We start from the raw sequence: 16,390 nt of genomic DNA, 5'->3' as shown, positions 1-16,390 counted from the left end.
GTGATTTTGTGATTCTTTGGTTGCTGTTGCTGTGTAAGGAATAAAGAGTAAACTGAATAAACGAGCAAAAAGGTTTGCACATGTTTGTGCACAAATAACAAACACCATCAGTCTACTCATTAGGGCAGAGATGTAACAAGCACCACCAGGCTAACAATGCCCAAAATAGCTGTCTGTCACAGCAACCATAACAAAAATCAAGGGGGCTCTGAGACAAACATGGCCCTGTTTCACAGAAACATGCTAGAAACACCCTACACCTACCTCTAGCACAGCTGAAGGCTGCCCTAACCAGCCCCAGCGCAATAATCTTCCTGAATGAAAACTCTTTTCTCATTTACAGGCTAGAAAACTCATTTTGGAAGAGATTGTGTTTAAATTTGCATCACAGGACCTTCTTCTCCTTTTTAAGACACAGCAGCAACCATAAACCACAGAGAAACCAAAAATCAAAAAGGAACTTGGCTGTCTGTTTCTCATTCAACTTTTAAAAACATTTATATTTAAATTGCCTAAAAATCAGCCTCTGTAAGAGTTCCAAAAATTGAAGGGAAAAGCCTCCCTCCAGAGGTCAAACTGGAGGGAAAAGCCTCCCTCCAGAGGTCATAAAATTTTTTTCCTGATACACCATGGTCCAACAAATGCACTTACTGGATAACTAATGATTAAGCAAATAGTCAGTCAGTCCAGTTGCTACAGCTGACTTGCAAGAGCACCACTGTTTTCACATAAGCTACAACACTCCACATGAACCATATCCATACCCTGGCAAGCAGTTTTTAATCAAGTACATGACAAGAAGCTTTTCTAAACCACAAAAATATCACCCTAAAACATATCAGTGAAGAATGACAAACCAGTAAGAAACAGAGAAAAAGCCTTGGGAGCCCAAGAGGCTTCCTAGCAGAGCATGGTAAAGCTGGATTATGCCAAGGCAGGTTCACAGCACAAGCAGAAGCATCACAGACATGACCAGGATTCACCAGGACCTGTGCTGCCATGTCTCCAGAATAAGCTATGCTACAGCTGCACCAGACTGCTGGAGAAAAAGAAGCCCACAAAAATGGGGAAAGCTCATCCTGCCCTTTGGAAGGGAAAGGTTACTACAGTGAATAGCAATATTTCAAAATATCCATGTACAGACATTCCATTTGCTCCTCCCAGCTCAAACCTGGCAATAAAAAGGATGACTTTAAAGTTTTATTTAGTTCTTTTCAAGCTCCCTTGGCCAGAATGACGGGGAAATGTCTCCAACCAACTTAGTTATTTGCAGAAAACACACAGTGCTCTCCAACACAACCCCCTGATCTGCAGGCACCTGTATCCCACTCTGGGGTCACAGCCTTGGAGCTGAGGGCACCCTGAATATCACGACTCACACAGCCTTGTGCCATCTCTGCTGACACTGTGAAGGCAGTGGGGGCTTTTGCTTCACATGTCCTTTTAAAGATTAAGACCAAGAATTCAAAGGGCTTCTGGAACTCTGAGGTCAAGTCAAGCCCAAGAGATTTAATAATGAAAAACGAAAAGTGTCAATGAGGGTTATGGTATTAGCCTACAGCAATAAAATTAAGTCTATAAAGGCAACTAGGAGAAGGCAGGGCTAAGTCTATGACTAAATGTATTTCCAACTCACAAAAATAATGTTCTAAAGTTCTCAATGTTCTAATGTTCTCAAAATAATGTTCTAAAGTTCTTTCACGTCCCAGCCTTACTCGAGAAGACTATCAAGTCTTGGAGCATCAGTAACTTCAAAAGAGGCAGGGGAAAAAAAAACAAAAACAAAACATGAGAAGAGTAACATTTCCACCATCTCCCTGAGTTGCCTATGTGTGAAGAACTGTTTTGGAGAACAGGCCAATGCTCAATGCACTGTCTCTATCGAGGGCATCTTACTGCTTCAGCATGCCAAATAAATTGTTTCAAAACCCTTAACTCAGAATTCTCCACAGTAAATATACAGAAGTTGAGGCTTCTAAATGTGTACAATTTTGTTTTCCTTAAAAACAAACCACCATGTATACCCTGATACTGATATCAATTCTGAACATACAACACTAAAATCAGTGCCCACTTTTCAAACCTGACCACAACAGAACACTGAAAAAATTACTGGACTCATAAAAAAATAAAGTTAAGCTCATACAAAGTCTGGACTCAGCAATGATCCTTATTTTACTTCAGTGAAAGTTATTTAGAACTGGAGCAAGATGTTGCTGAATGCCAGGCTAATTCCACAACATTCATTCATGGAGTGAGGCCTGGAGGCAAGGGCAAGATTACATTTCCCAGGAGATATTTTGTGCTCTAATCAAAGCATGTGGCTTTGCCATACACCAAGAAGGCCACAGAACCTACGTTTCATTTTCTGCTCCATTGGTCTTGCTCTTGCGCTGCTTCTGCTCGGTGCTTGCTGGAGGGGTCTGGCCCATCGCGGGTGGCTTCCTCTTTGCTAACATTTTTCGTTGTCTTTCTATTTCTTCCCGCTGGGAATTTATCCTTTCCTGTTGCCTGAAAAGCAGAGAGGAGAAAAAACATGACAGATAACTATGAGCGTGCACTTGGTTGTCTTCAGCATCTGTTCTTACCAGATTGGACCCATGAATTTCAAATCAGTTGCGCTTGTAAGATTTGTAACAAAATATTTTTGTACAGAAAAGGGAAATGTGACAAATATAATGAGTCAGAGTTTTAAAGGTATTTTTACGTAAAACAGGATTATTTTCCTGGCTCACAGAAATCTTCCAGTAAGTGAAAGGTTTAATTCATGCAGAGGACATTCAAAGGACTTGCTAACCCCATGGAAACCTAGGATCCGTGGCAAGTCACTAACTTTCCACACACTTTTTCCTAAAAGCCTCTGTTCAAAATCTCAAGATTTTCCTGCTAAAACTATTGCTGAAGTCTGGACTACCCGAGAAAGTACCCTTACACTTCAAAAGTACAGTTAAGCTATCCTAAATTCTCTGGAATATAACCAACATCATTCCTGATTTCACTAAGGAACTGTCTCTCCTCCAAGATGAAAAGACTATCTCAAACATTTTATAATGACAAGAGCACTCTTGAAATTTCAAGTCTAAATGACCCAAGCATACCCATTTACTTTTAAAAAGGGACTGAGACTGCAGGTAAGTATTCCAGAAGTATTTTTCCATGATTTCCATAAACAAAGGAAGAATTATACAGTCCTTAATCTGTGCCTAACATGAGCTGCACCTCCCTATCAGACTACAGAGAAGTGGTGTGATTTTAAAGGATCGTACATAACTCTCTAATGCAATTAATTTGCCAAGTCCTACTTAAAGGTCTAGGCCAGGTGGGAATTGACTGGATATTTCCATTAATATCCTGCATAAAGGGTCTCTGATCTTCATTTCCAGGTTTCTGCAGCCCCTTTGATCACTGTTACTAGAAGGCAAAACAAGTTAAATAGTATGGATTTTCTCTTTCAAGCTTCTATACTTTCTACTTAAGGGGAAAAAAAAAATAGTGCAAGCTAATTAGCCTTCTTTGACTAATATATGCAAGGATGCAAATCAAATTGACTGACTCCCAATATACACGAGATTTTGGTCCACCCCTCCACCCCAAGCACTACACAGCCAGGTGGGTGCACTGAGGTTTTCTGACAGGTAATAACAGTTGGCCCAGAGGCCAACTCAAACTATTTCACTCCAGTTCAAGTCTCTGGAAGTTTCAGTGGAAATGAATTTCTCACTTCAGCGTGAAAAAGTTCCCCATTGTCAGGAGTTCCTATCTGATCCTTCCATGCATGAGTCACACCATTCTCACATTCTGACGTGCAAGACATCACACACAACTGCTAGGGTTTTTTTCCATTTCTGCCTCTGAAGTTAAAGACAATCCTGTTTGTCCTCACTTGATGAGGTTCTGGAAGGCATAGCCATCTGTCCACTGCTCGGTGAAGGATGCGCCGTGCCGCACCGTGGTGAAGTGCCCCAGCCTCAATCGATCCTGCATGCTCTTATCCCTGCATGCCATCTTCTCCTGCTTTGACTGAAAGCAAAATAAAGCCATGTAAAAATACAAGCTACAAATTACTAGCTAAGGGCTGTGCTGCATTTTAAATCACCACCAATTCTTTCCACTTTCTATTATTTCAGTTCTGATTATCTGAAATCCAGCTGAGTATCACTGACCAAATTATTGCTGGTGCTTCACACTGGACTGCCAAGCATTTGTTCACCTCCATCGTGGCATTTCAGCCTCACTCTTCCCTCCTGATCACTGCCTGGGCAGCTCACCCATCCTATGATCAGCTGAGATCAGCCTGGTAGTAGGATTAAAATTGTCTTTTTGTATCAGTAGCCAAGACAGACTGCAGGCCCAGTTCTCACCAGGCCCTTATTCAGGGGATGAAGAAACAAAATGTACCTTGAATCACTATTAAGACTAAGATACAGTGATCAGCCAGCTCAGTCCTTGTCCTGTACATGTCCAGAAGTGACACAATCTCAGCTAGGTCACCACTCTGGAGAGGGGAGCCCTGCTCAGCCAAGAACAATCAACTCTGTGACAAAATCAATTCAAACAGACGGCATGTTTCAGCCAGCACCCGAGTAGTTTTGCCCATCCAGTACCCACAAACAATAGGTATAACTGGCCAACAGGTGAAAGAGCAAACAAACCCTCACACTGTTTAACCATCAGGAAAGCTGGAAATCTTTCTGTAATGAACCAGGCTGCATGTTGGTGAAGCTGGCACTGTTCCCAGTGTGCTGTTTGCAGTGTTACACAAAGCAACAATCTCCAACTTTGCCATTTGAAAGGTCTAAATTGCTTGCCCGTGTCCCAGAGCGTATCTGCAATTCCACTGCACAATGGGACACTGCTCCTGCATTCCCAGAGCTGCACAACAAGCAATACCTGCTGCATTTAGAGCTCTTTCATTTAAGCAAGAGATCACTCTGCCACTGTGGAAAGTGACCAAATCTGAACATTGTGAACCACTTCAGCCTCTGGATTACATTCCTGTTTGCAAAGAAGTAATTCAAGACAGAATTCCAGTTATCTTTTATCACTGAAGCAACAGGAGCAGGTTTTTACTGCTAAGAAGACACAGATATTTTCAAGGACATGAACTGTGGCTGCAGAGATGTCCTCTGCTAACCTTTTCTATAAGAAGCTTCTTGCTCATCGTTACACATCGATTCAACCGCTCCTTGTACTTCTCCAGCATCTTTTGCTGCTCGTCTATCTGCCGTCTCAAATCACAGTTGGCCTAAAAGTGAACAGAGAACAAAGCCTGTGACTTCAAACCACTCAGAAGAGCCAAACTAAGCATCACATATGAAGAGCCATGGGGATTGAAGTCAGCAAACCAGCAAGATAAAAGAACAGGTTTTGTTTAGCAAAACATCCAAGACAAACTTTAATGTTTTTAACTCACTCACACCTTAACATCCCTCTAGAACAAGGAAGTTCTGTCATCCTGGTTTACATGTAAGGAATTAAAGTACAAAGAGACTGAAGACAAGCAGAAGTTTTTGGGTTTTTTTTTTTTGTTAAGCATTTAAGACCTTGCCACAGCTACAAAGTCTCAAAATAGCTTAGTCATTGCTGGACTATCCTCCCACTTTAGCCACAATATTGGCAGAGTAAAAGGATGGTGAAACTGTATTTTCAGATAAATTCTTGTTTGAGTCACTTTCCATCAGCCCTTCTACACAGACTGCTCCCAGTGGCAGCCGCTGGTTCACACCACCACAGCATGCAGCACGACTCTATGTGTAACCACTTTCATTAACAGAGTTAAATATAACCATTTCCCTTCCAACTAATGGTCTTGTGAAAGCAAAAATAATAATTGAAAAAAACTGCAACTATTTCCTGCCTCATGGATTGTTTCCCACAAGCACACATGTGCCCAATGTCTCCAATGAGCCTGACTGAGCTCTTTCAGGTGAGACCAGACACACACAAAGCCTTCCCTCTACTCCCTTTAATGTGCTTTCTAATGCTTTCCAACACTTTACAAGAGCTGCCTCTCCCAGCTGATGAAAGATAAGTCAATTAGAACTCCTCCATTAAAACAAGATCCTATGATTTGAAGGTATTTATCTTTTACTGAAGAATACTAATGGGTTAAGAGCTTTTTTATTTTGGTTTGGCCAAAGGATATTCTCATCTCTATACATGTCTCTGATTGTTCTCAGTGAGCATTTCAGAACATGGCTTCCCAGGCTACTGAGAGGCTAGTGAACATGCTGCCAAACAGAAGGCAGAGTCAGCTCCTCAGGACTTAGAAGAGGGGAGTAACTGGGTGGAGGAAAAAGGGAGTCACCATCCCTGGAAGTGTTCAAAAACTGCAGATGGGGCACTTGAGGACATGGTGTTGTGAGAACATGGTGGTGGTGCTACACTGATGGTTGGACTTGGTGATGACCTTCAAAGTCTTTTCCAACCTTAATGATTCCATGATTCTGTGAATTCTGCAGAGAAACCTGTTAGGTTAACCAGCAAAATACACAAGTGTGCAACAGATCAAAGGGAGAACAGCACTGCTGAGGACAAAAACCCCAGAGCTACAACAACTCTGCATTGTACAACCAGGTACTGCTTAGGTTTGATCAGGCCCAAACAGTGTCCACAGGCCAGACAATTATCCTGCATCTAAGGGATCATTTGATTTGTTTTACCTGGCAAACGTTGGTTCTACACCTGGTATACAAGCCCCTGCTCTGCAGCCTGGCTGGCACAAGCATTCTAAGTATCTTTAAATAGCAGCATTTAGAAAAGTTGTCCCACTTTAAATACTTACTCTTAATAAGTCATCTATCCTCCCCTCCTTCTTCTCCAAGTCAGAGTTCTTACTGTTTTCTAGTGCAGATATTTTTTCCATTGTGAGGTCAGACTGTAGGGAAAAATCACCATAAACCATGTTTAAGACAAATGGATAATGTTTCAAATAGTCAGCACTAAAGTCCCAGTGTAACCCCCTGCTAAGCCTCAGAAGAACTGATCCCCTGCATCCTGACATTCAGGGGAAGAATGTTCTCCATTATTCATTTTGTTGTTGCATGGTGGGCTCCTCCAGCACAAGAGGTGCAGTCAGCCAGCACAGAGCTCTGAAGAGCACAAACTGGTAACTCTCAACAGCCTAAAATATTCTCTGTGTCCTGTGAATTTTACATTTATAGCTGAGTTTTGCATACTCTTCGGTGGTCTCTATGTAGGAGAGCTTACACAGAAAAAAGGCTTAAGAAAAAAACCCCACACTAAATCCCAGTCCTTAGCAGGAGTATCAACTTTATGACCCTTCATGAGCACACACAGCCACCAGCAGACAAAGACAACACCTGCAGGCTCTAAAGTGGTCCTGACAGAAAACACAGGTATTCATCTTAAAATATTGTAACAGATTGACAACAAGAATATTGGGCACAAGCTTTTGTTTCTGATAAACTAAACCCACTGGGGACAGGAGCTTTATAGCTCTTCAGTGAAAACTATCTGGAAAGTTTTAGGGGATCCAAAACATCTCAAATACCTTCAGAGAAGCAGTGAAGTGAGAGTTATACCTAAGAACAGAAGACACACACTATATTCTTTGAATATTTCAGATTCAGCACTCCAATTAAAGGGTGGTGAAGGCGAAGGAGTCAGTGTGTACCTGAACACAGAATCTAAAACAGTCAAGTCAACACAGAGGAAACTCTCCAGGATTGTACACACAGATTTCACAGTCGTGGTTGGCAGGCACCTATTCCATTTCTGAGAAGAGATTGCAGAGGCTTACCTGTGGAGATGTTATATAAATATTCTCCAAATTTCAAGCTTGCCTGGAAGCCAACATCATGGAGTAAGAGACAAACCTGGCTCACTGTGGCTTCCCAACATATGCCCAAGTATGGAAAAGCTCAAACAGAGCTCCCGCCAACATGGCACATCACGCAAAATGGGTCTAAATTCCCAAGAGACAAAGAGGCAGCCTGGGCAGGTCACCTCACTGACTCAACTTGGTGCATGCTTCCTTGCCTGCAGGAAAGGCTTTGCCATGGGAGGTACCATGCAGGATGTCTGTGGAGAACCTGGTGCAGCTGGTGGCCAAACAGCAGAAAGTTTCTTTAGTAACTGACTGTTATTTCACCTAGGCAAGGGCAGAGACATACTTATCCCATGTCAGATAAAGTCAGGATACATACCCTTACATGTGACTTCACCCCAAACCACCTCAGAGCACTCAGGCCTTAGCACTAACTGAAAACACTGAGGAAATCATGCTGATTTGTTTCTTGCATTGTCCCAAGTGATTCAAGCTGGGAATCATCAAAGTGTATCTATTTTTTAACTCTATCAACTCCTAACAGGCTTGGGAGGGAAAAACCAAGAATGTGTACAGGACCTCATCACACCACCAAACATCTTCCCTGATTCTTTCCTGCACGAATATGCCCCACCTAGACCTGTGGGGAATATCATGAAGCTGAACACTGGCAGAAAGCTTGTTCAGATAATGTCTTGCTAAGAACATGGACCTTGTGGGTGTGTTAAGTATAGAAGAAAAAAAAAAACTTTTTGTTTTTTCCTCCAGCTGACACCACTGTTTGACCACTGTTTTAAGCATGGGTCTTGGAACAGCAAAGATGGACATAATCTCTGGCAGGTTCTAGAGTTGTGGCATCATTCTCACACACAGACCTCTCCATGCACTATCAGGAAACAGGGATCTTCCCAAACCAACATTTTAAGAATACAGACAACAAATGCGACCCTAGTAGCAAAACAGAGCCCAGACTTGAGCAAGTGAGTACCCACAGAGGGGAGATTGCTGTCCTTGAACAGAGAACTTCTACCACCTGCAGGGTTAATGGAGAATGGACCTTCCCAGCAACAAAATAACCTCTGACAGAGACTGGTGTGAGGAAATGATAGTTTAAAAGGGGAAGACACAGAGAGATCTGAGATGAAAATCCAAAGACTAAAAGCAGGCTTGGAGAAGAGATAAACCAGGTGCATTGCAGATAAACCTGGGCACCCTGGTAAGCAACAGAAGATAACACAGCTAAAAGAATCTCAGTAATTTAAAAGGTACCAAAAAGATCGCAGTGCAGTCAGAAGAGCTACTCCTCTTCTTAACTCCACATCAGTGAAGTTGCTGGGAATCACTTTCAGGAATACACCAGGAATACACTTGACAGGACAACTATTCCATGAGTGGACTCTGCAGAGGTCAAAGAGCTGCCAGCAAGACTGTGGCAATCTGTACTGTAAGCACCGTGATGCACCCATGACCCAGTGCCTGAACAGAGACATTCACAACTATGACTCAGGTTTCCTTCTCACCTTCACTTCCAGAGAGAGGAAGAACATTGAGGATACAACAGAGCAGAAACAGACAGAGCTGAGGTGCTTCTCTCCCAAGCACAATCACACACAGTTGACAAACTGCCCACAGCACTGACACAGAAAAGCCTCAGTAGCAGATTGGACAAACTCCAGCAGCAGCAACTGAAAACCTTCTATACAGGATGAGGATCAAAGCTCAGAGCAATTAACTTCATTCAGTAGTTACAGATGGAGCTGGGAATACTGGCTCTTCTCACTGGAAACATCATGCCCACTACCAGCAGCACCCTCTAGCACAGAAGACAAGCTGCGTCAAGCTTCAACCTCACATCCAAGAGCTATGTTGTCTAGTGAGCTATACCTGTGACTGTTTGTGCTGGATGGAAATCTGTTTTTGGGAGGTGCAGGAATGCTCAGTGTTCCCTGATCCGGTAGAAGATGGGCTGCCTTGCTGGGCCTGTAAAAGAAAGTTGTGTATTGTTACATGTCCCTCAGCATGACCACCAGTGCCTGTGCAGATACATTAATCTCCACACTGGAGCTGCAGTCTAGCCCGCACCACACTTTCATGCTCAGGTTTAAGGATGCTTTAGAGATACAGCTCAATAAAAGCAGAGTCAGTTTCTTCCAAGAAGCCTGGTCCAACCTGCTGAAGACAAAGCTTTTAAAAGCCTGATATAATTCACAGCAGCTGAGATTAAGCAAGGCTAATCCAAACACTTCTCGCAACAAGACTACACTTCAATCTTTTGCTTTTCTGCATCTATCACATTATCCCCTCGGATGACATCATTTTGATCTAGGCAAGATTTTGAGCTTAAAACTTAAAATTCATGCCATTTTATTAAATAAGCAAAGCCTGGGACCTAGAACTCTTCACAAGGAAGATGAACTTACCAGAAGGTGACAGACTGGGGTCAGCAAAAATGAGGCTGCACTTGGGCAGAAAAGCTTCAAATTCCCCATCCCTTAACTAGACACATGCCTTAGGATTCAAATCTTTTCAGAGCTGCTCACCGAGACAAAAGTAAAACAGAGGCCACCTCCCCTCTGTGCCAGCTGCTCATTCTCTAGCCGCTGCTTCGCCAGCATCACCGACATCAGTGTTGGCAGAGCAGAGTGTTCCTCCTGCGGCTCCTTGGCTGCGCTGCCGTCTACCCCATACAGCGGCTGCTCCATTCGCCGCTGCAACACAGTCAAAAAACACACAATGAACTACTTTTTTTTTTTTTTAATTAAAAGAAGCGATTCTCTGACTCTGCCAAAACTGTTGTCAGCGAAGCAGCAGCTCAGGAATGAGCAGGCAGCATGGTGAGGATCTGATAACTCACACAGGACTCCTGCAGTCATTGCTCCAATGGCAGACAGCAACAAGGAAATGAAGTTAACAATTAAAAAAAACCCTAACAAATGAACACACAGGACAGACTTCCTTGTCAGTTAACACATCCTCCTCCTTTGCAAATACATGTGCTTCAGAGTCAGTAGAGCAAAATAGATTGCAGGTCCAAAAATCTACATTGGGATTGCGGTCACTGCATTCACAATTATAATTTTTTATGTTTCTTAAGGACTCATTTTCAAACAGCCAATTTCACGATACGTTGCTATTCTGGCAAAGTAAACTGAGTCAGAAGTGCTAAATGGCAGCAACCTAACCATGTCTAGGACCCAGACATCAGGGTATGCTCACTTTTATCATTACAGCTGGGGCCCATCTCCTGCAAGGTAAGTGAAGTACTAATTCATTACCAAAATCCTTTAAAGGTCCATTACATCTCTTAAGGGCTAGCTCCTTTGTCCTGTAGTAGATTAGTTTTCCAACCATGGTAGAGGAACTGAGTTTAACAAGAAGAATCATCTGAGCTACACTGATCACAGCACACAGCATCTCAATGCCCTGGCTTCCAAAGCCACACCATCACTGCTAAAACTTGGCAATCTGGGTAATAATCATGCAAGTCCTTCCAAGCTGTAACTCCAGGCCAGGCAAATGCCTCAGAGAAATCAAAGAATCAGGTCAGGCTTCAGTTTTTCTTAAAAACCTAAACTGCAACCTGTTTTCTGGTTAACATTACCAATTCCAAGAGTGTGCTTCCTTCCCTAAAAGAATGCTTGTGCCTGAGAGTGGCCTCACAAGAGTCTCAAGACCTGCAGATCATTCTAATCAAGTGAGAAGTGAGGCAATTCAAATCAGCCAAGAGATTTGAAGAGAAGTAGTTACATCCTGAGGCCATTACAATTCCTCTGCAAGTTCTGACTGCAGAAATTTTCCAGTACAGTACAGATAAATTCAGATCTGGAGGAGGTTTGTATCATGTGAAAGACATTGTAACACTCTGCTTCGTTCCAAGATCATTACTAACACCTGTAATGGGTAAGACTCAATGTCCTCCAATTTTCACTCATCCCCTCCTTTTTTTGGGGATTAGATCAAAGCGTTGACATTCAGTTTGTAAGAAGAGGACAGATCTTGTAAAGGCCCAGAATAGTTTGTTGTGAATAAGAAACATCACGGGTTCAGCTGGAAGAGGAAAGAGCAGCAGATAAGCACCTGTGTAAGGAGAGAGACAAACTGGCCTGGCTGAAACTAACTGCAACATCAGTATTCATCAGAAACACTCCATTCAACTTTTACCTACTCAACACATAAAAGCATAGAAGAAGAAAACCACAGGAAGAATCCACTTGTTCCATTGTGGGTTATCTAATCTGCTGGAATTGTCCCAAATCCCTCACACATCTGCAACATTCAGAGATGCTATTTTTTCATTAACTTCTCTTTAAAGAGATGTATTAGTGAATTGATAAATGATAACATGAAAGTCCATTCAATTAATAAGATCTATTTTAATTTTTAGAAACATTAAAAAGTATCTAGAAGTGTACATGAAGCTCTCCCTTCAAGCAGCATTACAAACCTTCTGAAATCTATCAACACATGGAATTCTGAGCAGTGTTTAGTGTTGAGGTTTAGTTCAGTACATTCAGCAAAGGTCTCTGCAGAATAATGTAATCACTACAGACTTTGCATTTGGCTTTGGGAATCCCAACTTTCCCACAATGTCTCCAGTCTTTGTGACACTCAATAAATGCTGAACATTTTTAAAGAGGGGCCCAGCCAACACTAAAGCCCAGGCAACAGAGCCTCTGAATACTGCTTTGCTAGTTGCAACAATTTTTTTAGCTGCTCTGTCCTAAAATGGTTTAAAAACACATGTTACTTCTTCATATCCAGACCTCACAGAAATGTTGCAAGTAAAGTGGAATTACATGCCAAAAACCAGCACCAGCTGGGCATGTACACACACGTCTCTGGAAGCTTTTGCTAATGCCCCTTGCAAGTCATGTGCACACGAACAGAAGTAAAAGGCCTTCCCAAAATAATTATGGTGGGCACATTGTTAAAGATACCCAAGGGGTCCAATCAAAATCGGAATAGCCCCGTAGTGCTGCACAAACACACAACATACTCCCGACTCCATGGAGTTCATGAGCTACAATGGAATAAAGGGTAACTAACAGGTCAGTTCCACCTTTATTAAGGACTGACATCCCTCTGTACTCAGGCAGCATGTTAGAAACATTCATCCTGTACAACTTAAGCTCAGATATTCATGACAGCTATGGCTGGACTAGCTGCTGTCCCAGGGTCCTAGACATGGTTTCGCTCTCAGAACCACTCACCAAGAGACAGAACCTTGTATTACCTGTCTGAAGCATGGCCACCAAGTTAACCGATGCCAGGCCACCAAGTGTGTCCCCAAGAACACTCACCGGCAAGGGGTTGGACAGGGAATGCTGCGGAGAGGATCTGGCGACAGGCGGCACACTTCTACCAGGACTGGTTCCTGGGCCACTGCCCCCAGCAAACTGGGCACACAAACAGATTTCATCATCAGGATTTCCACAGAGATACTACATTTAACCAAAATTAACACAGACAAAAGAAATACATTCACCTTAAAAATGAAGCTGCAAAGGCTTCAGGGAATAGTTTACATAAACTGAAGATAAGTTAAGAGGAAAACCTTAACAGTTCACAGAGCTTCCAAAATAACTGAAGTACCTAAAACAAACACTTGTATTTTCACTAAGTACATTTTCCTTCATAACTCAAAAAGATATAAACCTGAATGCTTGGCCATAGATCAGTTATTTACTCTTATTTACTCTCTGGAATTAGGAAGCCCATTCCCTGTGAAGAGACTGATGTGTCTGATCTGCACCACAGGAGTGGTAGGAAATGTTCATCTCCACTGAAGCACCTGTGCCAGTCAATGTTGAGAGGCAGAAGAGGTAAGGAGCTGGGGAACTGCTCCAGTTGGTACAGAAACTCCTACAGGGTACTGCTCATAAAAAAATTTACCTGGGAAAGAAGTAAGCACTAATAAGCACTTAATTTCTGACTCTAAGTTACTCCATAAAATAAAGAATAAACTTAAGAGAAAAGCTACAGCTCTGGATTGTGCAGACCTAGAAAAGTTTCAGATATTACGCACTGCGAAAAGAATACTGATTTTAGAATGTCCATCACTGTTTTGGGGAGGGGTTTGGCCCCTATGGCACCAGCCTCCCATGAGAAGTTTTTCTTAAGAGGGAACCCTGGAAACAACTTCCCACTCCAATCAGCAGGTTTGTGCAGGTGGGCTCTTTTTCAACTCTGGATCCTTATCAAAACTGTTTGCAAACCTAGAGATATCCTCAACTGAGACAAAGGTTCCAATGGAAATCAACCTTAAACCTACACTTAAATGAAAAAAATGCCTTATCAACTGTTCAACTAACTGTTAATTTAAAAATACATTTCTTCATATCCTCTGCCTAATCAGATCTGAGCATATCAGGTTGACATCACCAAACCATGATCCCAATGACAGATCAGTAACACGTCACATCACAAATTTCTATTCAGATTTTGCAAAATGTGAATTAAGGCAGATTTGTCAACGATAAGATTCTTACCTCAAAATAATCACTAATTTTATGTCCTCTAGGAGTGCCTTTCCCTAAAAAGGAAAGCAAAGAACTAAAATAAGAGTTGTACTTTAGAGAAGTTACCATGCCATCTTAAAAATCTCCTCCTACATTTTGACACTCCTTTTCCTGTTCAGTGCAACACCTATCACAACAAAGCTTCCGCATAACAAAAACCCGCCCCAGGGTGACAGCCCTTGTGCTGTTTTTGGGAGGCTCTACAGTTGACAATTCAATTAACTCTCAATTCCAAACACGTCAGATCCAATCAAACAGCATTTGCACTTGCTGAAGTACTTAGAAAACACTGAAGGTCTTGACTGTTGCATAGGTTCCCCAAAATTTCCTTCAAGATAAGGAGAGAGCAAAGGGTACTTTTACTCCTCCACCTTCAGCTAAATTACTGCATATTAGATCTCTCACAAGCATTCCTGTAAGAGTTTGAGAGATAATTAGCAGTGGCTTAACATCAGCTCATTAAAACCTAGTCCTTTTTTCTTACTATCACATTATCAAAGCAGTCCTGTCAACACAATTCTCATTACTTTCTTGTTGAAGAATGAAAGAACTCAAAATCCGCCCCTCTGCCCATTTGCTTGAAAATGTGAACTTGGATTGAACACACCAGGTTTTCCACTCAGGACAGCACTGCCAGCTTAGGCACAACTTATTCCTGATTTGTCATGGTGAAAAAGGCAGACACGTGTCTTGGAAAGCAATACAGTATTCAGAAGTCTGGCTGCTGTATACATAGTGACACAGGACCAAAACAGAACTTGGGAGCAGAATATGAAACCTCTGGGCAGCCTGTCCCATAAAAATGCAAAAGTTTGTGCAAGTAAACCAAGTATTTTCCTGCCAATAAGGGTAACAAGGCTCCCAGAAGAGAACACACCATCATGGAGTAGTTTATAACAAGCTGCCTGACACACCCTTGAGAAGAGCCATTAGTTTCCTAGGACACTGCCTGTGCGCATTGTGCCCAAGTTACCAAGCAAGCAGCAATCCCATGGCAGGGTGGCAGCATGAATTACCTTGGCTGGTCTCGTAGGCTTCTGCTTTCCTCTTCCTATTCCGCTGGTCATTCTGCTTTTTCTCAGGAGTCTGTTAAACAATACTTCAAAATTAACATTACTGCAGTTATTCCAAGATTTAAAGAAAATGTCCAAACACAATGACCTGTTCCATATCCCCAGTGGCCATTTCATTTCTCTGGTTAATTTCTTTCTGTTGCTGGTACTTAAAGAAACAACTGCTCTCAAAGAGTTGCTACCTTCTCATAGATGTGTTGCAGAGGGAGAGAATGTGGTTAACAAGAAGGTAATTTAGTTTTTCTATTTTAGCTGCTGCAAGCCAGTGACCTTACAGGGTTAGCAGAGCAAGCTCAACATTTATAAAGACCTATGTAAACCCCTTCAAGGTGATCACAGTACTGGTACAAGGGGAATAATGATGAGAGGTTTAAGTACTGACATCCAAATCTGCAGTCCAATCACAGTCTCTAAAGCCAATTCACTTTGCCTGCAGGTAATGCTTCTTCTCAAAGCCCACTGCAGATGGCTGCAAGAACTATCCCAGGACAGCAGGCAAGACAAAGCTGTTACAGATGCAGCCATTCACCTAGACTTCTGTTTGCTCCTCACCAGCTCTCATTAAAGTCATGGGTCAGGTGCATGTGCCATTTCTGTGAGCACCCAGAGACCTGATGGGCAGCTGATCAGTGGATTTATGCATGATCAATTTATTTATGCACAGGCACAACATAGAGCACAGCTGACAGGCCTGAGGGCTCCAGAAGTGTCATGCCTATCTGTCTGTATGAGGCTAGCAAGCCTAAACATGAGAATGGAGGAGACTCTGGTGCTTTCCCCATCACCAGGATCACATCTGTGGCCAAACCTGCTGAAGACATTGGGAAGCACTGCTGGAAGCAGCTCATTGAGGTTGCTGGAAAGAGATGTCTTGTCATTCTCATTACCACTGTCATTTTAAAATTGCCCCAAATAATTCCCAAGCTGTATGTTCTCCAGTCACTGCAGCCACCACTGAACTATAGCCTGGGGGCAGGGAGAAAAACACTGTGCAAAACAGCTCTGGGGGA

At 42.5% G+C, this 16,390-nt stretch overlaps 1 protein-coding gene across 6 annotated transcripts in view; it reads right to left on the bottom strand.

The window, feature by feature from the left end:
* TLK2 (tousled like kinase 2) overlaps nt 1-16,390 on the bottom strand; it is a 43,025-nt gene that overhangs the window by 14,388 nt on the left and 12,247 nt on the right. For 4 of the 6 annotated variants that reach the window (XM_059489128.1, XM_059489132.1, XM_059489130.1 and 1 more), the window contains 9 exons: nt 15,324-15,393; nt 14,278-14,321; nt 13,090-13,185; nt 10,330-10,497; nt 9,674-9,769; nt 6,785-6,877; nt 5,135-5,245; nt 3,884-4,020; nt 2,359-2,511 (listed from right to left, as the gene is read on the bottom strand). In XM_059489128.1, the coding sequence (XP_059345111.1) occupies nt 2,359-2,511; nt 3,884-4,020; nt 5,135-5,245; nt 6,785-6,877; nt 9,674-9,769; nt 10,330-10,497; nt 13,090-13,185; nt 14,278-14,321; nt 15,324-15,393 (968 nt within the window). The remainder of the gene's footprint in view (nt 1-2,358; nt 2,512-3,883; nt 4,021-5,134; nt 5,246-6,784; nt 6,878-9,673; nt 9,770-10,329; nt 10,498-13,089; nt 13,186-14,277; nt 14,322-15,323; nt 15,394-16,390) is intronic. The other 2 variants (XM_059489133.1, XM_059489134.1) reach the window with 2 other exon arrangements.

The sequence above is a fragment of the Ammospiza nelsoni genome, chromosome 26, assembly GCF_027579445.1.
Source record: "Ammospiza nelsoni isolate bAmmNel1 chromosome 26, bAmmNel1.pri, whole genome shotgun sequence".
Classification (NCBI taxonomy): domain Eukaryota; kingdom Metazoa; phylum Chordata; class Aves; order Passeriformes; family Passerellidae; genus Ammospiza; species Ammospiza nelsoni.
The sequence above is the reverse complement of the archived record's forward strand: the minus strand, read 5'-3'. Positions and strand labels throughout refer to the sequence as shown.